Source organism: Prionailurus bengalensis, chromosome C1 (assembly GCF_016509475.1).
Source record: "Prionailurus bengalensis isolate Pbe53 chromosome C1, Fcat_Pben_1.1_paternal_pri, whole genome shotgun sequence".
NCBI lineage: Eukaryota > Metazoa > Chordata > Mammalia > Carnivora > Felidae > Prionailurus > Prionailurus bengalensis.
In genome coordinates, this window is record NC_057345.1 from 27,803,487 (window position 1) to 27,828,550 (window position 25,064).

Sequence of the window (25,064 nt, forward strand, 5' to 3'; positions counted from 1 at the left end):
AGGGCACCACGGGACTCGTGGTCCGGCGGATGAGGATAATTCCCGCCCGGTAAACGTCAGACTACAACACCCAACCGCTCCGTTGGCAGCCCCGCTGGACTACAAGTCCCAGAGTGCTTCGCGCTGCTGACTCTCTTAGAGCCTGGCTCCCCGAGGGCTACATTATAGCCGCTGGGTGGCGTCCGGCGCTTGCGGGAATCGTGTGTAGTCCACACACTTCCCTTCCGCCCACCCCCTCACCCTCACAGATGCTCCGCAAATTCCTCTCTTGTTGGGTTGGTCTTGGAAAGTCCCCCTTTCGAACTAGCTTCTTCCGCTCTTGCTGCAATTCAGAGCCAGAAGCTCCCAGGATGTCCCAGAAAACTAGCTACGGCTCATACACAAATCTGGCTTCTTACTGCAAAAATATTTAATGAGAACCTATGTGCCAAGCATTTCACTAGTGGGTTTTTTCAAACTGTCATTTGTTCCCAAACTCCAAAAGCAGCCAGTACCTGCATCCTACCACTGTGGCCTCATGATGGAATATCCAGTCTGTTTGCTAAAATTCAGGTCACTTTGTCTCCCTCCCCTTCCCCAAGAACTACACTGCCTGGTCCCTGGAAAAGAAAGATCGCCACCTTTGGTAGCAGCCAGTCCCAGATTTTAATCTCAGCTTTGCCATTTTAGGCAAGTTGCTGGATCTCTTTCAGTTGTTGTGGAGATTGGTGAGACACAAGTGCAGAGCACTTGGTCACAAAATAAATGTGCATTCCCTTTCTTCCAGACACTCTCTAAAAACAGCCAACAGGTCCCAGAAACACCAGGGGAATGTGCTGGCCACACCCTCACCATCACCAAGGGAAGTCCTACAGTCCCTGACCATAGCTCTTCGGTTTCAGCTCCAGCCATCCCCTCTGGCCGGTCAGTTGTAAGCAGGCTGGCCTGGGAGTCCCTGAGCACCCTCTCCTCACTTAAGCCTGGTAGCCTGACTCTGTAAGCAGCTGCATTCTAGCCCCTAGCCTTCACCATGACAACCAGCCCGCCCAGACGTGAGCCAGCCCGGCTGGGGAAGACTGGGGGGGCCCAGGCTGCTCCGGCTAAAGGCCAGTTCCCAAGATTCTCCCAGTCTCTCCCTCAGGGTGCAGGACCAATCGTTATTATACCCTTCTCCCTGTGACAAAGACATTCTGGGGCCTCCCTAGAGGCAGTGACCTTTGACTCTCCCTCCTGTGTCAGTGCCTTGGCTGAGAGTTCTGGGAAGGAACTGGAGGGCTGGGCTGTGGCACGGGAGGAGGCAGGGGGTCAGCTAGCCCCCAGCAGCCAGCGCAGCCAGGGAAGAACCTCCTGCATTCCCAGGAGAGAGGACAGCTGAGGTGAAAGCTGCAGTTGGCTGGTCTGTCTGTCGGTCTGGGCTCCTCCCTGCCGGCTGCCCTTGGCTGCCCACAGAAACCTGAGTCACAGTCACGGCCAGCCGCCCGACCCCACCCAGCCTGCTGTCAGGCAGGGTGGTTCTGGAGAAGCTGAAGGCGGAGCCTTTCCCTGCCCATCTTATGACCTCTGAGATTCTTCTTCTGCCTGTGATTGCTCCTTTTGGTGTCTTTTTCTCTGGGACTCCTCCTTCCAGTGCCACAAGTCCTGAATTAAGGATGGGGGAGGGGCCCATTTTAAGCTGATTTAAAGGGTCTCCTCCCTCACTCAGATGTGAACCTAAACCTCCTTAGATAGCTGCTCCAAGGGCTCTCGGTACAGCTCCCATCATTCCCAAATCCCAATCCTTCTCAGCCACTGCTCAGGGCCAGACATCTCAGAACACTAGGCACCTACTCCTCACCCTTGTCTCCTTCTCCCTAGAAAAGAATGTAGCAGGGACAGCTTCCCATTCCTAGCAGGGGCTCTAGGCAAAGACCCTTCCCAGGAATCCCAAACAGTGTGCCTGTTCGGTCCTGTATCTGAGTTCCTCCCCCTCCAGTCAGTCCCTGTCCCTTCCTGTCTCCAAGCTGGTGGGAGGGAGGCCTTATTGCCGCTGGTGTCACCACTGCCCTTGAGGACATTCCCCACCCTCAGCCTTGAGGAGTGGGCCTGGAGGGCTCCTCAGGAGAGCGGTATGGGTCTCTAACCCATTCACCATGCTGTGCCTTGGGGTGGGGTGGGAGTGAGAGTCTGGTGTCTGTTCTCTCTGCTGCCCCCAGTATGAGGCCCCTCCCACTTCCTATTTTGTGAGTGTGGAGGCAGCCTCCTGGGCCTTCCTCCTGATTCATATCTCTGTGTCAAATCTCCCAGTGATTTCCTTCACCCCTCCATCAGGTTCCTCTGGACCCTGCCCCACCAAACCCAGGAGGTTGTAAATGCTCTTGCTCCTGCCCTCCCCCTGGGGGATCGGGAAGGGGACTTATTTCTGATCCCTGCCCCCTAGCCCAAGCCCAGCCTCGTGGTGAGAGGAACAGCTCATTCGTGCCCGTTTCCGAGGAGGAGGGACTGCCCTGGGTGGTAAGGGAGTCACAGGGGAGCCAACAGAGTCCCTTGCCCCTCACCAAACCGGGCAAGGCATCCTGTTGGGGCTTCAGTCCTTGATATTTCAAGTATCTCATTTCTTCCTTCTCTGGGATGTCTAATATATGGGGGTAGAGGCACATGAGGCTCCCAGATGCTGTCAACCAGCCCCAAACTTGGAGAGACACACATAGTCTAAACCTTCTCAGTTGCTAGCGCTTGGGACCTGCCAGGGATCCTGATCAGTCAGGGAGTAAATGGAGAGGAGCCCACTCCATCTCTCCATTTGTTTGCTTTGACTTAATCACAGGACACTGGTGCACGCACTCCTGGTTCCCCTTAGCCATCCTCCCAAGACTCATCCTGGACCCATCAGCTGTACAGGAAGCCTTCTGGGGCTGGCTGGGAGAAACGTCCATCAGGCTGGCTAACTCCCAGATGGCCTGCTGGTCCCCACCACTAGCATCTTGTGAGGGGGTACGGGCGCCTCCACCCTCAGTCTAGAGAAGAGTTCCTCTGCGTTGGCACTGTCAACATTTTGGGCCTAATGATGCTTTGTTCTGAGCATTGTAGGATGTTAAACAGCATCTCTGGTGTCTAAGAACTAGATGCCAGTGATATCCCCAGTTCTGACAACCAAAAGTTCCCCTCAATATTGCCAAATGTTCTCTGGGGGACAAAATTGCCTCTGGTTGAGAATGACTGACATAGGCTAATACCACACACTGTCTCTTTGCCATGAGCTCCTCAAAGTCAGTCCCGGATCATTAGACACAATAGAGAATTTCCAGTTCTAAAGCAGTGCTCACCCCTCCCCTTGCAAAGAAACTTTCACGACTCTCCACGATCGTCATCTACATGATGTCAATTGGCATTCAGACCCTCTTATATAGACCATCCCTGGCCTCTCTTTTCATCTTTAGCTACCGTTTATTTCCTCCTCCACTACTCTTGAGGTCTATAGCTAATGAAGGTATCTCACTGTTCCCACCCTCACTGAAGACCCAGGTTGTTCATCCTCAAGATCTACCCTAGAGGGCTCTCCCCCTGTTGGGTTCCGTTCATGAATCCTGGCTCAGGGTAGGCCTGTTCAATTCTGGAAAATGCAGGCCCTGAGGCCTCTGACCTCACAAAGAGCAGTCCTGGACTCCATCACCCACATGGTCCCCTCACTTTGCAGATGGGATGGCTGACAACAGAGATCTGCTCCTCCTCCTAGTCTGCTTTTATCCTTAAAACTCCACCACCATCATCATCACCACCACCATCATCATCATCATCATCATCTTTATTTATTGCACACATTTTATATGCCAGGCTCTGTGCTAAGCATCTCATCTGCATTGCCTTATTTAAACTTTACAATGACCCCATGATACCTCATGGTACTATCATTTTCCTGATTTTATAGGCGAGCAGACTGGGTTTCAGAAAAGTTAAGACACTAGCTTAACGTCAGCAGCTCCATTTGCAGGCTTTCCATCATCATCATGTTCTAATGATTTGGGGCCAGAGGGAGCACTATTCCCTCCCCCACCCTTCCAAGAGAGTTTAGGTCCCCAACTACTCACTCCTCCTAGTCAGGCTGCTCCCAGGTTGCCTGAGACCCAGACCCTTTTGTCCCTCAAACCCCCTTGAAATGGCTGCTTTCTGGAGCTGTTCAAAGAAGAAGACACTGGAGGGAAAGAGGGGCAGGAGGCTTGCATCTCACTGGACCTAATCTCTGGACAATGGAGAACCAGAGAACTGACCTTCTAGAGGTCAGGACAAAGGGCAGGGAGGGGGTGGCAGGGCTCAGCTGTGCCTCCTCGTTCCTCCCCTCTGTCAATCCCTGCAGCACCATCATCGATCCACCTTTCCCAGCAAGCTCCCCCCTCGCTTCTCAGGCTGGCCAGACTTGGCTTGAGGCCCCACCTCCGCTGGCACTAACAAGGGGATTGGGGGATCCACCGCGAAGAGCTTGTGAGCAGGACTATTTGGGGGAGGGGAGTCAGAAGAGGCTTACTGCCTCCTCGACAGGCCACAGGGAAGAAAATCCTTCCGGGGAGATCGGAGGGGTCGCCCGATAGGGGTGGGGGAGGTTCAGGGCCAAGACCACCCAGTTTGGAGCTGGGAGGGACCCAGCAGATTAGAGACCTGAGTAAAGCATTGGTGCAGGCCTGTAATTACCCCTGAGGAGCAGGGAAGACACCAACCATAGGATACTGGAGGAAGGGCAGCAGCAAGGTTCCGGGCCTCTCCCATCCCAGCCATCCCCAGGAGAGAGAAAGCAGAGTCCTTTTAGGGGTCTCCTTGGGACCCTCCTTCAGGTCTCTCCACACCCCCGGGGTGGATTTGGTTTGAGGTGGGGTTGGGGGAGAATTTGGATTTGAAGCTAGCGCCAAGGCCCCGGGGCCCCGGAGCCGGAGCCTCCAGGTTCCAGGGTGGGATTGGGGGCTCCCATGCCCGCTCCCCTCGACTCCCCCCAGTCCTAGCCGCGGGTGAGTCACCGGAGCGCTCCCTACATAGTCTTCTCTCGCTGTGGCGCGTACCAACGCGCGGCCGCAGGGGGAGTCACAGGGACCCGCGTCCTCAGGGAGCCGTGGCGTCCCCTCCGCCACGGCCGCAGGAGAGGCGTCCCCAGCTCGAGGGCCCGCGCTCCAGGGCGGAGGCGGGGCGGGGCGCGCGGGGCGGGCGCGCGGCGGCTCGGTCCCTGGACGCTGAGGCGGAGACCTCCCCGCGTCGTACTTGGTACGCGCCAGCGGGGAGGCCAGGCCCAGCCCCGGCGGTACAATAGGGTTGGGCCGCGGCCGGGACTGGGCCGGCGCCGGGCAGGGAGAGGGATCGCTGCCGGATCCGACAGCCACTGGGCGCCCGGCGACTCCGAGCCTCGCAGGCCACCAGCCGAGCCAGCCCCGACCTTCCCCGGAGCGCCCCCGCCTCCGAGTCTTGCCCGCCGGGCCGGGCCGGGCGTGATGCACCGCGGGACCCCTGTCCTGGCCGCTGGCCGCCGCCGCCGCTGAGACCCCCAAGACCCCCAGTGACGCCGCAGCCATGGAGAGCGGCTCACATGCAGAGCCGGGTGCGGGCGCACCCCCAGGTATGCCGGGATCCACGCACCGGAGAGATGGGGGGAGGTCGCGGGGCCTCGGGAAGGCCGAGGAGAAGGCCAACCCGCTGGGCGGAGACCCCTCCCCCGCCGCGCCCTCTGACCACTTGGAAGTTTAAAAATAAAGGCTGCAGCGGCGGCGGCTCGGGGCCACCGACGCATCCTCTGACAGCTGCCCCCTCCCCCACTCTGGGCGCTGGGACGCACTGGGCGGCGGGCTCCGCGAGGACCCCGCGCCCGAGTTGCTGGAGAGACCCTTCTGCCCCGACCCAGTGCCACCTCGGTTTCTCCTCCTGCACCCCCTCCCCGACCCACCCCAGGCCCTGATGATCCTTTTCAATTGAGCTGGGACGTCTATCCCCCACTTCATCCCAGGTGGGGAAGTGTGACCCCAGCCTGAATGTGTGTGTTGGGGGTCCAGATTCTCAGGCCTGGAGCCCTGCATACCGAAACTTAGGCCCTGGCGCCCCGCGACGCCCAGGCCCTGGCCCAGACCTCGCCCCCACCCCATCCCTCCAGCTGCCGCGCAAAGGGCCTGTTGCTGCTGCGGGCCGGCCGGGAGTGGAGGGGAGGGCAGGGGGAGGTCTCTAGCTGCGGCTGCCAAGTAACCCGCCGGATAAAGACGAGGGGGAGGGGGAGGCGGCATTGTTTGGGGCGAGGGCGGGAGCTGGGAGGTGGGCCGCCTCCTCTGCAGCCTGGCCTACTCCGGAGCCCACCCAGCCCGATTTGGGGAGGAAGGGGACAGAAGTAAATCTGCGTATCCGGCCACCCTCCTTCCTACCCTCTTTAGGCCTGAGTCTCTCTCGAGAATGAGGTGAAGGCTCAAGGCCGCACTCCCGGGACCTGCCACATCATTCCTCACTCAGCCTGAGGCTCTGGATGCCTACCCCCGCCCCCCTACACACACTCCAGGCCCCAGACCATCAAATCTACCCTCCCCTCCCCTCACCCCACCAACCACCAGTGCCCTGGACTTCTGCAAATCCCATTCGGATCTGGGAGCAGCTGATGAGGGGGTGGGGACAGGTTTCTGGTTGGGCCTGGTGTCGGAGGGAGGGATTTCTTTTTCTCTTTCTTCCTGGAAGGGGAGGGAAGAACATGATTACTGAGGACCCAAGTTCCGTTCCCACTGACTCAGGGGGGAGGCGGCCCCAACCTCACACCTCCATAGAGTCCTAGAGCCTAATCCCTGCCACCTCCCTGACCCCTGCGGCGTAGGCCCGGCATGAAACAGTGTCTGTGGGTGCGGAGAGCCCAAGAGGAGGCGGCACAGCTTGGCTGTGGGTGGGCTCCTCCCCATGCCAGCCTGGGTGCTTCCAGGGGACCGTGTGGGTGTGGGAGCTGGAAGGCGCAGGTGGGGGAGGGGGCTATCAGACTGTTGTGGTCGAGGAGGTTTGTAGCCTGTGCTGGAACAGTGGCACTTGGGTCAGTCTTGTCTCTCCTGAGCCTGAGAGGGGACACCCAGGGAGTCCTAGACTGGATCCATTTCATCTGCTTATTGGCTGTCTGCATCGGAGGGGCGCAGGCACTGATGTGTACATTGGGGCCTGAATGGGCCTGATTACTGGGCTGCAGATGAGGGCCTGAGTGAGTGTCTAGTTTAGAATCAGGGCACTTGGGTGGGATGCCAGGACTGAATATGAGGGCATGAAGGGGGACATGCTTGGCTATGCCGCCGGGCCTGAGGGGACCTGCATGCAGGGTCCTGGGTTGGGAAGACTCTTCTATACACAGGACCTAGACAGAGTTACAGGAGAACCTAGATCAGGCTGGTGGCTGATCCCTACACACAGAGAAGGTGAAGGTGACAGGAACCCCCTGTAAGCCAAGGGCACTAAAGGTGGTGCCCGTGGCACGTACCCTGTCAAGTTTGAGGCATGGGGCTGCGACACTGAATGCACATGGCACGATCCCAGCCATCTTTGAGTGCCCTTTGCACCCTGAGCATTACTAGGAGGCAACATGGAGTAGGGGACAGGTGCGGACTGGAGCAAGTGACTTGCCTCCTCCAGCCACAGTTTATGCCCCTGGAAAATGGAGGTCATGTTATCAAACCTTGTGGGGTTAATGTGAGGGTTAGAGATGATGTACTAAAGGAACCTGGCACAGAGACGCCCGCAATACAGTATTATTACCATTATTGTGGTTATGCTCATCAGAACTGGTGCCAACAGGGAGGTACAAAATATGGGGGAGGTGAGGACAGGAATTGGGAGCTGGTTTGCTTAAGAATGTAGACTCTGGAATCAAACAGTTTAAGTTTCCCCTTCATTACTTACTGCTGTGCGGCCTCAGGTAAGTTGCTTAACCCGAGTCTTAAATTTTCCCATCTATAAAATGAGAATAGCGCCAGAAATTATCTCATGGAGATATTGGGATCATTAAATCAGATGAACACATGACACACTTAGCCCTGGCACATAGTTAGTGCTCAATAAACTCTAACTGTTTGTTTCTTTTGTTTATTGTCTTTAATTCCTTTGGAGGCCTGAGGAGGAGGTGTGATTAATTAGAATTTCAGGAGGTCAGTATGGGACAGAGGGCCAGGGAGAGGGGAGTTCTAGATACACACGAGCCAGGGTGTATCGGGGGGACAGAGGGGCCCCTGTGCTTGAGGTAGGGCAGTGGAAGCAGGAGAGAGACCCAGGAGGTGTGTGCAGACAGTCATCCAGCACAACATAGTGATGCCTGCCATGTGCTGGCTATGCAGGTGGCAGAGAAGTGAATCAGACAGAGTCACTAGCCTCTGGGAGCTCCTGACCCAGTGACGGAAGGCGATGTGTTCACTGTAGGGGAACCCAGGTATAAGGGTGATACAATGGTCAGTGGGCTCTACTTGTGGAAGGCTTCACAGAGGAGGAGGCATTTGAAGTGGACCTAGAAGGATGAGTAGAAGTTAGCGAGACTGACACAACGAGCTGTCTCTACATATAGCAGCCAGCCTAGCTGGTGCCTCTCAGTGACAGCTTCGTCCCTGCTTGGGCCACTGGGCCCAGTAAATGAGGCCTCTAATGAGCCCCTAATGTGCAGTCACGCATATGCAAACGAGGAGGAAGGGGCATCAGGCCAGTTTACTCCCCCTTTCCCTCAGGATGGGCATCAGCTGTTGGTGGGGCAGGGCCGAGGGAGGGGGAATGAGCTGAAAGCAGGGCCCTGACTGGAGTGGCGGCACTTGAGAGCGGCCACGGCAGGTCTCGGGTCTACCAAGGCTGGAAGTTAGGCCGCAAGCAGCAGGGAGCCATGTCCTTGGTTCCCCACTGGGCCTTGGGACAAGTGAGGGAGCCAAGGAGCCAGGCCCAGATAATGCAGCTTTGTTGGCTGTGGCAGCGCTGCCTGGCACCCCGGGGCACAGCCTTCAGCATCTCCTCCGCCACCCCTCAGCTGCAGCTCTGCCCTGAGGGGAGCAGAGAGCACGGTAGGGGGTAGATAGCGTGGTATTGCTACCTCCATCAGTGCTCCTCACCAATAGGAGGAGATTCAGGCTCTTACGAGGGATAAGTCCAACTTATCTCCAGCCACCTATTTATTAAGGGCCTTCTCTGTGCCAGGCATGATGCTTAGCCTGTCATGTGCATTGTCCCATTTGATCCTCAAACCAATCCTTGAGTAGGGCCTAATGTTATCCTCCTTTTACAGATGAGGATCAGAGAGGAAAGTCACTTGCCTAAAGTCCCACAGCTAGGAACTGACAGAGGCAGGATTTGAACCCAGGTCCATCTGGCTCTAAAGCCTCTGCACCAAACCTCAAGACTGAACTACCGTGGCTGAGCCAGCCAGTGATAGAGTCTGACATGCTTCCCTTGCATGACTGATCTTGGCATCTTGGCATCTTGGTCTTAGGGACCCCATGATCCATTCTCTGGCAGGCATAGTAGAGCCAGCAGAGCCCTGGGTCCCCTGTGCGTCTTGCCCGGTTGGAGTCTGAGTAAGTCAGCTCAGAAGGAGGCCCTGGACCCAGGCAGTGGGGACAGTGCAGCCAGCAGGCCATCCCCAGGCCCCTGCCCTGAGCATGTAGGCCCCAGCCCGGGCAGCCCTGCTGAGGCTGAGGGAGGACCCGTGGTGGGGCCTGAGCTGCGGGATGGGGTCATTTCCTGCCGCCTAAAATAACAGGAAGTGGGTGCTCCTGATTGGAGGCTGGGAACAATGGCCGCCAACCAGGCCAGAGAGCTCCTTCAGATCTGCGGTCTCAGTTGTGATCCCGGCTTTATCATCCACAGAGGCCCAAGGCCTGGCCCCAGTGCCCTGCCGCTAAGGGCCTGTGGCCCAGGTCCTGAGGACTGCTGGAGCAGGCTGCCCCGCTCTCTGAGCTGGCTCAGCTCTACACTGGCCGGGAGTAATGCTGCCCCCTAAGGGTCCCCTCTGTCCCAGCCCGGCAATTAGGCATCTCGCAGAGTTTGTCCTTCCTGCCTTCCCCTGCCCCATCCTCCCAGATCAGATCTTTCCAGGAGGGGAAACCCAGGGGGCTGTACCCCTTTGAGTGAAGGTACAGACTGTCATGCCGATTCGGGCCCCAATCCCAGCTTTGCTACTCACCAGCTGTGTGATTTAAGCAAGGGTCTTAATCTCTCTGAATCTATTTCTTCATTTGTCAAATGGGGTAATAACATCTGCTTCGTAGGATTGTGGTAAAGAAGAAAGGGACTGATGCGTTTAAAGTGTTTAGCTGTGCCTGACACAGCATTAGCTATTGCTGGTGTTGACAGGACTTTCCCCTGGCCCGGGTAAAGGAGTGCCCAGAAGGGGCAGGGCAGAAGCGACCTGGAATGGGGTTGTATACGTGCGCCGGGAACACTGTGTCTCTGAGTGCTGTGTGGGTCTCTGAGGCTTCATCTGTGCCTCAGAGGGATGCCTGGCTCCGTGTGTGTGTCTGTGTGTATCTGTGTGTCTGTCGAGTTCCAAATCCCACTAAGTCTGACTCCTGTGTGTATAGGAAGGAGAGAGAGAGAAGGGAGAAAAGAATGTGTTCTGTCTCTCATCACTGTTCAGGCTCCGTTCACTTTGTCTGAGTCTCTCTCTCTCTCTCTCTCTCTCTCTCTCTCTGTGGTATGTATTCTGTCTCTATGGGTCTTTGCCCCTCTGTTGGCCTTGCCATCTTCATTTGTCTGCCACCCGAGGAGCTGCTGTGAGAGCCGGAAGGCTCTGGCTACAGGTGCCCATCTCTGTCTTGCTTCCTCTCTCTGCCTCCCCATGCTTCCCACCCAGGGGTGCTGTCCATGCGCCCCCCCCCCCCCCCCCCGCTAGCTCTCCTCTGGGCACTCCTTTGCTCTGGCCCCTGGAGAAAGGCCACTCTCCCCCGATCTCCTGCCCAGGTGCCTCACTTCCTGCCTCCTGGTGGCCAGCCTGGGCAGGAGCCTGCCTTATCCTGCATTCCTGCCCTCTGAGCTCAATGCCTACTTGCCGCACCTGCACCCTTCACCATCTTGGGGGGAACCTCCCTGGGGGAACCACCGAATCACTTCCTTCTTCAGAGAACAGGCAGGAACCTCAAGGAGGGGTGATGTGACGCCTACCAGAAAAACACTGTGACATAAGGGTTCTGTCATCAGATAGCCTTGGGTTCAAATCCTACCTCTGATGCTGACATGAGTAATTCACTGAACTTGTCTGAGTAATTTTTCTCACCTGTGAAAGGGGGGCCATCCATAGAACTTTCCTTTTAGAGCTGTCATAAGGATGAAATGAGATGAGGGAAAGTACCTGGCATACGGTAGAGCTTCAGTACCTTAGCTTGTTTCCCTTCCTGGGCTTAGTTGCCGGCAGGGCGCACACAGGTTTCCGGTATGAGCAGGACCTTTAGGGTTCAGAGAGGCGAGGCTTTGGAGCAGCTTGGGGGTTTGACTCTGTGCTGGCTAGGTGGCTTTCCACAGTACCCCCATCCCGTCCATGCGTTTATCCATCCGTGTGTTCATTAAACAGACACAGAACCCCTGCTCTGTGCCGGCAGGTCCTATGTGAGGCCCTGGGCTGGAAGAAGGCATATGACCCAGTCCCTTCTCTCCATGATCTCCCACGCTGGCAGGGACAGGGGCAGCAGGCAAACAGAAGAACCAGACTGAGTTATCAGCATTGTGAGAGGAATATTTGGCCCAGCAGCGGTTGTTGGTATGAAGGAGGGAAGGACCAGAGGAAAGGGACTGCCAGCTCCCAGAGGGTGGAGATGGGGTGTAAGCAGGCGCCCTGAGACATGTGACACACCCTCTGAGAGACTTGGCCTGGATCTTTCTGCAGACCCCACATGCGGTCCCTCTTGGGCTCTTGAGAAGATAAGACTTTCTGTGACCCTGTGATCAGCTCCTACACCTTTGCCCTGCTGGTGCTCTTTGTGCCAAGAAATAAATACAAACTATCTGTCTCTTATCCAGTTCTTAGCAAATACTTCGAGTAAATATCAGCAAAGCAAAATAAAACTAACAGTAGCTAAAACCTCACAATTTGACCCAGGCCAAAAATAAAGTGCGATGGCCGAGGGATCACATTTGATGAGTGAAAGTGGCAATAATCAGAAATCGGTTTAACCATACCGTATAGATAACCTACCAAATAATTTATTTGGCTTACTATGATTTGTTCTGGGTAACCCTGTCCCAGTGGCATTTCGTCAGTGTTGGCATACTTCTGAGGAAAATATTTGTATTTCGGGTCAATAGTCCACCAGGTCAAAAGAAGAGATCCAAATGTCCTGTTTGCCTCTCGAGAAGTCTTTCTTAAAATTTTTTTTAATGCGTATTTATTTTCGAGAGAGAAACAGAGAGACAGAGCACGAGAGGGGCAGAAGGAGAGGGAGACACAGAATCCGAAGCAGCTCCAGGCTCTGAGCTGTCAGCACAGAGCCTGACGCGGGGCTCAAACTCAGGAACCATGAGATCATGACCTGAGCTGAAGTCAGACGCTTAATGGACTGAGCCACCCAGGCGCCCCTCTTGAGAAGTCTTTCTTGTTGAGCTGCTGGAGTCAAACGCTCATTATTATTTTTAACTTCTACCTGAGTGCCTCGTCCAGGAAGCTGCCCAAATGCAACTGAGATGGCGCTGTTCTGCTTCCCTTCAAGTGTTCATCCCTTTGCAATAAACTGCCACGTGGATTTACTCCTTTTCTGTCTGTTTTTGTTTCTTGTGTGTCTGTTTGTTTGTTTGTTTTGTTTTTTGTTATCGTTGTTTTGGCTCCTGAACAGGTACTCCTTTATTTATTTATTTATTTATTTTTAATTATTGGCCGCCTTTTTTTTTTTTTTTAAATGTAATTAATTTACTTTAAGGAATCTCTACACCAAATGTGGAGCTCAAACTCACAACCCTGAGATCAGGAGCTGCATGCTCTTCCGACTGAGCCAGCCAGGTGCCCTGGATTTACTCTTTATTAGAGTAAAAATCTCCTTCTCTTGCACTGCGTTAGGCCAGGGTGGGCTTTCTGGTATGGCATTTTATTCTCGTTCAGCAGCATCTCATGACTGTGTCTCCATGTACTTGGCACGCTGGTGGCTGTTACTGGTGCGGCAGTGAGCAAAACAGACATGGCCTAGCCCTTGTCGGGCTTCCTCCCAGTCTAAGGGGAGGCTGACAATAACAAGAGAGGCCCACAAAGAAGTTTGAAGTTGTATTAGTCACAGTGCTCCAAACAAGAGGCACACGAAGCCATGAAGGAATTTGTCCTGATCAGAGAAGCCAGGGAAGGCTTCCCTGAGGAAATGGTGTCTGAGCTGAGATCTGGAGGCCAAATGAGGTTTAACCAAGAAAAGGGCAGGGGCTCCTGGGTGGCTCAGTCGGTTAAACGTGCAACTTCGGCTCAGGTCATGATCTCATGGTTCACGAGTTCGAGCCCCGTGTCAGGCTCTGTGCTGACAGCTCAGAGCCTGGAGCCTGTCTCCCTCCTCCCCTCCCCTCCCTGACTCATGCTCCATCTCTCTCTCTCTCTCTCTCAAAAATAAATAAAACACTTAAAAAATAAGTGTAGAAAGAGCATATGCAAAGTCCCTGTGGCAGGAGGGAGTATGAATGGTTACCAGAATCAGAAGGTGAGTGTCGGAGGAGCACAGAAAGCAAGTGGGGAACATGCAGAAGAGATTTAAGAGGTACGGGAGATGGGGACAGGGACTTCAGACTATGCCAGACTTGTAGTTTGCACTCAAGAATTCTGTTTTTATCTTTAGAGCAATGAGAAGCCACTGGGAGGTTTCAGGTGTCTAAAAGTACCATGATCAGATTCACATTTGGAAACAATTACTCTGGCTGCTCAGTAGAGAGCAGAGTGAAAACGGGTGGTGGGGAGAGCAGTGGGAAGACGTTGTAGTCATCCAGGTAAGAGAGATGCTGATATCAGCCAAGGTGAGTCTGTTGATTATTTCATTCAACAGATAGTTGTGGAGCACCTATGTGCCGGCCCTGTTGGTCTTAGGGTTAGAACAGCTAACAAAACAGACACACACGTGTGCCCTCATGGAGGTTATCTTCTAGAGATGGGAGACAGTGTTACAATGGTGTTAATACTTGAGAGAAAAATAGTGTTGGGAAGAAAACGTACCATTGGAGAGGGGAAGGAGACTTCTGTTGCAGTTTGTAATTTTAAATAGGGTCAGGGAGCGTGTAAGTGAGAAGTGACATTGAAGTAAGGGCATGAAGGAGAGGAGGGAGTGAGACACGCTGAATCTGGGGGCAGAGAATTCTCAGCAGAGAGCACAGCAAGTGCATAGCCCTGCAGCAGGGGAATGCCTGGAACAGTGGCTGGAATAGACTGAGCAGGGGGCAGGGAGAGGAGGAGGAGATGGGCCCAAGAGGTAATGGGCTGGAGAGGGGAATCCTGACATTCTCAGAGGTCGTTGTAAGGCCTTTGTTTTTTCCTCCCCACGAGATGAGGTGTCTTTGGAGGATTTTGACAAATCCTCCAAATCCTTAGAGCAAGGGATTGACTTGCTCTACCTTTAAAAAAAAATTTTTTTTTAATGTGCATTTATGTCTGAGGGAGAGAGAGAGATAGCATGTACGCATGCATGTGTGTAGGGGGTAAGGGGCAGAGAGGGAGACAGAGGATCTGAAGTGGGCTCTGTACTGACAGCAGAGAGCCCAATGCAGCGCTCAAACTCAGGAACCCACAAGATCGCGACCTGAGCTGAAGTCGGACGCTTAACTAACTGAGCCACCCAGGCGCCCCTGATCTAACTTATTTTTAAACGGAATCACTCTGCTGTTGTGTTGAGAAAAGATGAAAGGGGAACAAAGAATGGCAGTAGGGAGTCTTTATTTATTTAATTTTATTTTTAAGATTTTATTTGTTAGGGGCGCTTGGGTGGCTCAGTCGGTTGGGCGTCCGACTTCGGCTCAGGTCATGATCTCGTGGTCCGTGAGTTCGAGCCCCGCGTCGGGCTCTGTGCTGACAGCTCAGAGCCTGGAGCCTGTTTCAGATTCTGTGTCTCCCTCTCTCTCTGACCTTCCCCCATTCATGCTCTGTCTCTCTCTGTCTCAAAAATGAATAAACGTTAAAAAAAATTTTTTTTTAAAAGATTTTATTTTTTCAATCAATCTCTCCACCCAACATGGGGCTTGAACTTACAACCCTGAGATCAAGTTGCAAGCCCTGCCGCTGAGCCAGACAGGCACCCCAGCAGGGAGTCTTTATAGGGGATGACAGTGGCTGAACCAAGATGATAGAAGTGGAGATGGTGAGAAGTGATTGGATTCAGAACATACTTTGCACACAGAGCCAGAAAGATTTACTGAGAGATTAGATGTGGGATGTGAGATAAGAAAAGACTCTACAATGACTCCCAAGATTTTTGGTCTGACAGACTGGGAGGACGGCGGCGTTGCCCTTGGCTGAGATGGGGAAAATGGGGAGGAGCAGGGTTCTGGGAGGAAGATCGGGAGCTCAGGTGGGAATGTGTTAAAGCCGAGGTGTCTGTAAGACATGCAGGGGTGTCAAATAGGGAGTTGTATGAGCGAAACTGGAACTCAAGGGAGAGGTCTGGGCTGGAGATACAAACTCGGTTGTCATCAGCAGAGCAATGGTATTTAAAGCCATGAGTCTGGATGAGGTCACCAAGGGAGTACATGCAGATGGAAAAGAGATGAACTCCTCCACTGAGCCCCGGGGCACCGGGCACTAAGAGGTTAGGCAATTAAAGACGGATCTGCAAAAGGGACTGAGGAGTCAATGGCTAGCAAGGTAGAAGGCACGCCAGGAAAAGTGTGTTGTCTCCACAGCCCAGTGCAGAAAGTGTTCAAGGAGCAGCGAGGCATCGTCTGTGTCAAATGCAGCCCACAGGTTAGCAAACCGAGGACTGAGAAACGGCTGCTGCTTTCACAGTGTGGAGGTCCTTGGTGGCCTCGAGAAGAGCAGTGTCATGGAGCAGCAGGGGTGAAGGCCTGACCCAAGCAGACTCTTGTAGCAGAGATTTGGGAGAAGTGGACAGAGTCTTCTGGGCAGGTGCCGTTTCTTGAGCCCCTGCCAGGTGCCTGAGATGATGTACCCACTCGCTGTTGGAACCAACATCTCGGTGGGGAAACTGCAGCTCAGACAGGCTCGGGGCTTGCCCCAGGTCCCACAGCAGAGCTGGGATTTCCCACCCAGGCCTATTTGACTCTGAAGCCTAAGATCTTTCTACTCCACTGCATCTGACACTTGAGGGCCGGTCCTCCCAGGCCTCATCCCTCCACCTCCTCCCAAGCTGCACCCGGCTACTCAGGACCTAGTTGGAGATTCACTGTCTTGCCTGGTGGGTGTGATTTGCCTAGGTGTAGACAAACATCCACCCACCAGTTTTCCTTGCAACACCCATAGCACGCACAGATGCTAGAAGAATGACAGTAAACAGGCCTCACCCTCAGCCTTCAAGCTGAGTACTTCACACACCTAAGCTTTTTGGCTCCAGATGGCCCTGGGTTCAAATCCTGCCTCTGCCACACACTATTTTTCTTTTTTTAATTTAATTTTATTTTTTTTTTCAATTTACACCCAAATTAGCATATAGTGCAACAACGATTTCAGGAGTAGATTCCTTAATGCCCCTTCCCCATTTAGCCCATCCCCCCTCCCCCACCCCTCTAGTAACCCTCTGTTTGTTCTCCATATTTGAGTCTCTTATGTTTGGTCCCCCTCCCTGTTTTTACATTATTTTTGCTTCCCTTCCCTTATGTTCATCTGTTTTGTCTCTTAAAGTCCTCATATGAGTGAAGTCATATGATTTTTGTCTTTCTCTGACTAATTTCACTTTGCATAATACCCTCCAGTTCCATCCACATAGTTGCAAATGGCAAGATTTCATTCTTTTTGATTGCCGAGTGATACTCCATTGTATATATATACCACATCTTCTTTATCCATTCATCCATCGATGGACATTTGGGCTCTTTCTATACTTTGGCTATTGTGGATAGTGCTGCTATAAACATGGGGGTGCATGTGCCCCTTCGAAACAGCACACCTGTATCCCTTGGATAAATGCCTAGTAGTGCAATTGCTGGGTCATAGGGTAGTTCTATTTTTAATTTTTTGAGGAACCTCCATCCTGTTTTCCAGAGTGGCTGCACGAGGTTGCATTCCCATGCCACATGCTATTTCTTTCTTTTTTTTTTTTAATTTTTTTTTAACTTTTATTTATTTTTGAGACAGAGAAAGACAGAGCATGAATGGGGGAGGGGCAGAGAGAGAGGGAGACACAGAATCGGAAGCAGGCTCCAGGCTCTGGGCCATCAGCCCAGAGCCCGACGCGGGGCTCGAACTCACGGGCCGTGAGATCGTGACCTGAGCTGAAGTCGGACGCTTAACCGACTGAGCCACCCAGGTGCCCCCCACATGCTATTTCTATGACCCTGGGCAAATCACTTGGTGGGGTAAGCTTTGACTGTCTCATCTGTATAATGGGGGTAAGAATCTCTACCTCTCAGAGCTCATATAAGGATGCAGGATAGGGATGCAGAGGGCTAGCTTAGTCCCTGGGATGCAGTAAGCACTGAGTGATAGCTGCTAATTTTCTTGCCCACTGGAGTTGGAAAGGAGTTTGTGGGTGGCTGGGAAGTAGACTAATAGTGGCCAGGCAGCCTTCCGAAGCTGGTGTGGGGAAAGCTGGGTGGGCCGTCACGGGGCCTAGAGGCTGGCAGACTTTTATGGGCCCTTAGGGACACAGGGCCTCTGCTGGGGCTCTCGCCTGAGCCTAGGAAGCTACAAGGGAAGGAATGAGGGGAAAACTGTGATCCTCAGATTTGGTGGCATAACACATACTACTTCTTACTGCCTTAAACAGAGACAGGAGGCTGTGATTGCTGAGAGCACGGACGCTGGTGACAGGTGCCGGGTTCAAGTCCAGACTCCTTCACTTACCAGCTGAGTGACCTCAAATTGCTCTGCTTTTTCCCATCCGTAAAAAAGATATTTATAGTGTCTCCTGCCTAAGTATTTTCAGTAAGGACTAAAACGAGTATCTGTAAACTGCTTTGAATATAGGAAGCTCTTAAAATATACGTAACTGTTAAAAGGTTATCGTTAGCACTAAAATCACAATCTTGCGAGGTAGGTACTATTCCCACAGGAACTGTGGCACAGAGAGGGTGTGTAACTAGCCCAACGTCACACAGTTAATGGGGAAGCCAGAATTCACATTCAGATAGTCTGCCTTCAGCGCTCACATTCAGTCACTGGATACCTGTCTCCCTGGAAAAGGTACCCACAGTCCCAAACGTGACTCCTTGGGAGTGTCCTCTCCCTACACACACATTGTCACCCACAGAGATGGGGAGTTTGCCACCTCCTGAGAGGGCCAGATTTCCCAGAGGAGAGCACTTAGTCTGGTAGTTTGCTCTGGTAAGAGCAAAAAATGCTTCCTTAGACTCACCTTCCCGTGCTCCCTGCTCTCTAAGCCCAGGTTCAGTGGCTGTATCCCTTTGTTCCCTTCAGCGCTCAGAGGGTAGCAGCAGATGTCAACAGGACGTTTTGCAGAGCTTTATGTGACCCACAGGGAAAGGGCAGGAAGTGTTTGCTGGCACGTGAATCATGCCAGGTGCTTCATTGACATCCCTACGAGCTTGGGCTCATTATCCCCATTTTACAGATAGGAAAACAGAGACTTAAAGAGGTTGAATGGCTTCCCCAAGGTTACCTGCTGGGGAAGCATGCCCTCCTTTCCTGTGTTGGGGTGGTAAAATCAGAATTGGGCCTTCATCTGACTGATTCCAAAACCTGTCTCTCAACTCTCCATAACATGCATGTGCTCACATGTGTGCATATCCACGTACATACCAAATCATGTGGCTTCCTTACTTGGCACTGTGCTGTCTTTTACAGGGATCTTGAAATATTATTGTCTCAAAAAAATTTTTATTTTAATGTTAATTTATTTTTGAAAGAAAGAAACACACACAGCATGAGCAGGGGAGGGGCAGAGAGAGAGAGAGAGAGAGAGAGGGAGACACAGAATCCGAAGTAGGCTCCAGGCTCTGAGCTGTCAGCACAGAACCCGAAGCGGGGCTCAAACTCACAGGTTGCAAGATCATGACCTGAGCTGAAGTCAGACGCTCAACCGACTGAGCCGCCCTGAAATATTATTATCTTAAAAGAAGAAATCTATGTGTGTTTGGGAAAGGAAAAAAAGATTACAAAGTGAAAGTAGCTGGTTGCCCCGCCCCCACATTGGGGCTTTAGCAACATGGCCTCCCACTTGTGCCCAGACTCATGGCCTTCCTCTTCCTCTTCCCACTGTGCCCAGCACTGGCACTTCTGTGTACCAGGCCTTGGGTTGGGCACCGTGACCCCGAAGTGAAGCAGAAAGAGGCGGGAGGCAGATGTGACCATTTGGTGCACCAACAAGTGCTACCAACTTTCTCTTAGTTTTTCCAGTACACCCTGCTCCCTCCTGCTCCTTTGCAAATACTCTTTTCTTTGCCAGAACCCTCTCCCCTTTGCTTTGCCAACTCCAGGTCACCCTTTAGCTCTTGGCTTGGTTGTTACTTCTTCAGGAAGCCCCCTAAATGCAGGTTAACCATCTCTGCTGGGTTACCCTCCGACATAGTACTTACTTATTCTATGCTGTAATTGCCTAGCTATTTATCTGTCTACCTGCTAGAAGGTAGGTTCCACGGAGGCAGGGACCATGGCTGTTTTCTCAGCACGATATCATTAGTATCTGGACCAGGGCCTGGTACACAGAAGGAACTCAATAAACATGTTGCGTGAATGAATGAGGAGTCACTTGGACGAGGGAGAGAGCTCCGTGTTGGACTGAGGGCACGGCTGTGCTATCTCACTCTCTCTCTTCTCTTGTGTTGGTCTTCCAGCTGTGGCAGCCAGGACCCCCCCAGAGCCAAGACCTTCTCCTGAAGGTGACCCCTCCCCACCGCCGCCACCACCACCGATGTCAACCCTGGTCCCTGACACTCCCCCAGACACCCCACCTGCCATGAAGAATGCCGCTAGCTCTAAGCAGCTCCCACTGGAACCAGAGAGCCCCACAGGGCCAGTGGGGCCTAGATCAGCCCCCCAGCAGGAAGAATCCCCTTTCTCAGAAGGGAAGAGCAGGGGACCCACCCCACCAGCCACAGGCCCCCGGGATTCCAGACCTCCTCGAAGGAGCAGCCAGCCATCCCCGACGGCGGTGCAAGCCTCTGACAGCCCTCCCACCAAGCAAGGTATGTATGATGTGCCCAGTCCTGGGCCCAACTCCTTGGCTCGGGCTTCCAGGCACGGATGATGCCACTGGACGGAATCTCCTGGGCCCAGGAGGAGATGGGGAACAAGATGGGGATGAGGCCTGGGGGAGGGCCCTGAGGCTGACTCCCCATCTGGGGGGACCCTCTGACCTAAGTCTGTTCTCATTCCCTTGTCTAAGATGTAAAGAAGGCAGGAGAGAGACACAAGCTGGCAAAGGAGCGGCGAGAAGAACGAGCCAAGTACCTGGGTGAGTGTTGGGGAAGCGTCATCATCCCCACCATCCTCACCGTCAGCCTCTTATCCACAGCACCAACACTTCTGAATGCTTCATTACGGGCACTGTGCTAAGAGCGGTACGTGCATTATCTCATTATCTCAATGGGTCTCTCGACCCTTCCTGAGGATGGGAAAACAGAGGCTCAGAGAGGTGAAATCATTTTCCTCAGCTGCACGACTAGTAGAATACCTGATATTCAGACCCAGAAGCCTGACCTCACCCTCAATCCCGTGCTCTTTTTTTTTTTTAATTTTTTCATTTTGAGAGGTGGGGGAAGGGGCAGAGAGAGAGGGAGAGAAAGAATCCGAAGGAGGCTCCATGTGGTAGGCACACAGCCCTACATGGGGCTTGATCTCACGACTGTGAGATCATGTGACCTGAGCTGGAATTAAGAGTTGGAAGCTTAGGGGAGCCTGGGTGGCTCAGTGGGTTGGGCAACCGACTTCGGCTCAGGTCATGATCTCGCGGTCTGTGAGTTCGAGCCCCACATCGGGCTCTGTGCTGACAGCTCAGAGCCTGGAGCCTGTTTCAGATTCTGTGTCTTCCTCTCTCTCTGACCTTCCCCCATTGATGCTCTGTCTCTCTCTGTCTCTAAAATGAATAAACGTTGGGGCGCCTGGGTGGCGCAGTCGGTTAAGCATCCGACTTCAGCCAGGTCACGATCTCGCGGTCCGGGAGTTCGAGCCCCGCGTCAGGCTCTGGGCTGATGGCTCGGAGCCTGGAGCCTGTTTCCGATTCTGTGTCTCCCTCTCTCTCTCTGCCCCTCCCCCGTTCATGCTCTGTCTCTCTCTGTCCCAAAAATAAATAAACGTTGAAAAAAATTTTAAATGAATAAACGTTAAAAAAAAAAAAAAAAAAGAGTTGGAAGCTTAACCAACCGAGCCACCCAGGCCGCCCTCAGTCCCGTGCTCTTAATCACAATTCATGAAAATATGTCCAGCAGCTCCAAAGGCAGACAGGCCCTAAGGAACTCATTTCTCCTTTAGCACTGAGAGACCGTGAGGCCAATGGGGGAGAAAGAGACCTTCCATCAGGGAAATCTTGCTTCTGAGACCTGAGCCTGCCTTCAGAAAGCCCTTCAGTTTGGTGGGGGGGGAGCCTGGGGGCAGAGGCATCTCCCCTCCCAAGCAGGCAGGAGAAAGACCCATCCGGGGACACAGTAACCGGGAAGGCCACCCAGTTGGAGGAGACAGGCTTGGCCTGACTGCAGCAGAACCTCTCACCGCCCCCCCACCCCCACCCCCGCCGGGGCTCCTTTCCCACAGCGGCCAAGAAAGCAGTGTGGCTGGAGAAGGAGGAGAAGGCCAAGGCGTTGCGGGAGAAGCAGCTCCAGGAGCGCCGCCGGAGGCTGGAGGAGCAGAGGCTCAAAGCCGAGCAACGCCGCGCGGCCCTCGAGGAGCGGCAGCGGCAGAAGCTGGAGAAAAACAAGGTGCGTGCGTGCTGACTTCTGGCCAGGCACGCATGGCCTGTGTACACGTGTGTGTGTCCACACATCCGTGTTCATGCCTCTGTGTCATCCGTGCCCACACGGTAATGTCTGTGTTCGTATCTGCCGTCATGTCCCTGAGCGCACAATCTGGGCACCCGTGCAGCCACAGACGCGCTTGGTTCTGTGCATGCTGGGGTGGGCACCTGTAACCGTATGCTGTCAGTGCGAGTGTCTGTGTGTGTGTCCCGTGTGTGCGTGTATGCAGAGGCGTGTCTATGTGAGTGTGCTGAGTTCCAGGACATGAGGAGCGCCCTGGCTTGTGCACTGGTGAGGAAAGGAAGGAAAAGGTGGCCCGGTCTTGCCGGGGGGGCCCTCAGGCTAAAGGGAAAACATAGTCCCAAGGTCAGGACCCTCAGTGCCAGGGGGGACACGGCCCTCCCTGGGAGCCCCAGGGCAGGGGAAGTCCCACCCCATCCTTAGAGAAACAGCTCATACATCCAGGAAATGACTCAAGAACAGTGAAAAGCTCCCCAAGAACAAGTTGGAAGGGATCTGTTACAAATGGCCTTTAATCATGGCAAGCATTCAGTAACCTTGGTTACCTGCAATGAGTCAGGGAAAACTTCTTGGGTGGGGGAGGCTTTGTCACAGGCGAGAGAAGGGGCCTTTCTCCCAGGTATGATGGATGATTCTGAGCCCAGACCTCTCTCCTCTCCCCTCTCCCCACCAGGAGCGCTATGAAGCGGCCATCCAGAGGTCAGTGAAGAAGACATGGGCCGAAATCCGGCAGCAGCGCTGGTCCTGGGCAGGAGCCCTGCACCACAGCTCCCCAGGACATAAGACCAGTGAGTGGGCTGGAGGGCCTAGTGAGTGGGTGGGTGGGGCTGGGGCCTGACGAGTGGGGACAGGGACCAGCGTTGGTGCCAGGGGCTGGCAGCACCCTGCAGCAGGTATGCCTTGCTTCACACGACCTGTGTCTTCTCAAATGACCTTGTAAACCAAATTGTCCCTTCCCGAGGACTTCTGCTATCAAGTCAGAGGTGAATTCTCTTCATTTGGTTTGCTCTTCAAACCTCTGTCACTTTAGATTAGCCTTCTTTGCTCCCATTATTACTATCGGTTGATGATACAGAAAAGAACACTGGAATGCCTTGCAGACACTGGGTATTTAAGAAAACTACCACCCCCTTGTGTACCTGTCTTGGGAGGCAGATTTGTGTTTCTGAGTTTTCTTCATGTCGGGCCATCAGGATTGGGGTCTGATTCTTTGCTGGCATGTATGTACCACCGTGTTTGAATGTCTTTATGTAACAGCAGAGTCCAGTATTTCTAGCTGTGGACCTTCTGGTGTATGTGCTCGTGGATATGTGTGTGTTGTACGTCAAAATATGCATCTGTTTGTTTGCCTTGGTGTGTTTTTGGCCTTGTGTACCTCAGTGAGGGCTCCCAAGTCAGACGGAACTGGGTTAGGATCCCAGCTCTGGCACTTGCGGTGTGACCTCTAACATCTCGATGTCACTTTCTTCGCCTATAAGATGGGGATAACGATGCTACTTGCCTCCGAGGTTGTAGGTAGATGTTTGGGAGGATCAAGTGAGGTAACATGTGTGTGGTGCCCAGCACAGTGCCTGGTACATGGTAAGCATCCAACAAACGTTAGCTGTTACGAATACCGTGATTCAGTTGCTTCGATGTGTTTGTGCCTGTGTGCATCTGGGTCCGACCCACTATCTGTCCGTGTTTGTGTTTCTGTATCTGTGCATGTCTGCACACACATGTGCATGTGGAAGTGTACCTTTCACTCTACACGCCCCTGCATGTCTTTGTCTTTGTGTGCCCGTGTGAACGTGTGGGTTTGTGCGAGTGACTGTGACTCGGGGTTCTTCTGTTTAGGAATGTCTGCATTTGTCCCGGTACGTGGGTGTGGTAGCCATAGCGCCTTGGCAGGGCAGTGCCAGCAAGCGCCGACACCGGGTGGCTGTGGGGGAGGGGTTGCAGCGCCCAGCCCCAGGGAATGGCTTCCTGGCCAGGAAGGCTATAGTTTCTCTCGTTCTGCTCCGTCCCCTTCCTCTGTTCCTTCTCCATTGGCTCCCCCAATCCAGGTTGTCTCTGGTCACCTATCCCCCATCCCCTCCTCCCAGAGCCAAGTCCGCCTTCTCCTCCCCTTCCTAGCCTGCCCACTCTTCCCTCTCCCACCCTGCCCGCGGAGCATCCTGCATGGAAGGCCTCAGTGCCCCCCCTGGCTCCTGTCCGGCCCGGCCCTAATGCCGTGTCTTTTCCCCTCCAGGTGGGAGCAGGTGCTCCGTGTCGGCAGTAAACCTGCCTAAACACGTGGACTCTATAATCAACAAGCGGCTCTCAAAGTCCTCTGCCACGCTCTGGAACTCCCCCAGTAGAAGTAAGAGAAGGCCCAGCCCTCCTCCCTCCAGAGCCCCTTGTAGCCCCCACCAAGCCTCTTCCAGAGCTCAGCAAGAACCCCAGATCCCAGGAGCCCTCACATACTCCAGGTCTCCATCCCCATTCTACCCCACCCAGGGCTCTGCACCCCTCAGGAGAGCCGGGTGTATGGGTCTGGACCCTGAGGACAGAGATGTGCCCTGCAGGGGAGGAGAACAGAGACAAAGAGCAGTGTCCCAGCAGACAGCAGGCCTGGCTGGGGCCTCAAGAGCAGGTGGAGGTGGGGGTGGGGGTGGTGTTGGGGGTAGGGGTGGAGAGTGGGAATGGGCAGGCAGCCTCATCTCCAACCACAGCCAGCTGGCCTAGGCCCGCCTTAGGCAGGTGGCCTTGCCCCCAAGTACCAGACTAGCCTGGGTGCTGTGTGTGCAGAGCGGGCCCCTTATTCTGGCTCTACCCTGGGGGGCCCAAATGACCCCGCCCTCTCTGCCTTCAGAGCCCTAGCCATGGCCTCAGCTGGCTCCAGAGTTGTGGGCAACTAGGGTGGCATGGCCCCTGTGTTCCTACCATGCCCTGGTGCTCATATGTGAAGGGGCCATGGTAGGAGTTATTTATAAGTTTCTCCAGCTTTTATTTGGTTGTTCTGTTGCCTAGCAACCAAATCAGCTGCTGTACCAACTCCACCTGACTGAGGCTTAAAAATAACCCAGCAGCTGAGGGGACAGAGCAGGGTGGCCCAGGCCAGCCAAGCCCCCTAGCAGTCTCTCTCTGGC

General features: G+C 53.9%; 1 protein-coding gene across 6 annotated transcripts in view; it reads left to right on the forward strand.

Moving 5' to 3' along the window:
• The first annotated feature begins 5,118 nt into the window (after positions 1-5,118).
• MAP7D1 (MAP7 domain containing 1) overlaps positions 5,119-25,064 on the forward strand; it is a 35,816-nt gene continuing 15,870 nt past the window's right edge. For 2 of the 6 annotated variants that reach the window (XM_043574489.1, XM_043574486.1), the window contains exons 1-6: positions 5,119-5,551; positions 19,819-20,169; positions 20,370-20,438; positions 21,734-21,897; positions 22,628-22,742; positions 24,185-24,295. In XM_043574489.1, the coding sequence (XP_043430424.1) occupies positions 5,506-5,551; positions 19,819-20,169; positions 20,370-20,438; positions 21,734-21,897; positions 22,628-22,742; positions 24,185-24,295 (856 nt within the window). In that variant the 5' untranslated portion in view covers positions 5,119-5,505. The remainder of the gene's footprint in view (positions 5,552-19,818; positions 20,170-20,369; positions 20,439-21,733; positions 21,898-22,627; positions 22,743-24,184; positions 24,296-25,064) is intronic. The other 4 variants (XM_043574484.1, XM_043574483.1, XM_043574488.1 and 1 more) reach the window with 4 other exon arrangements.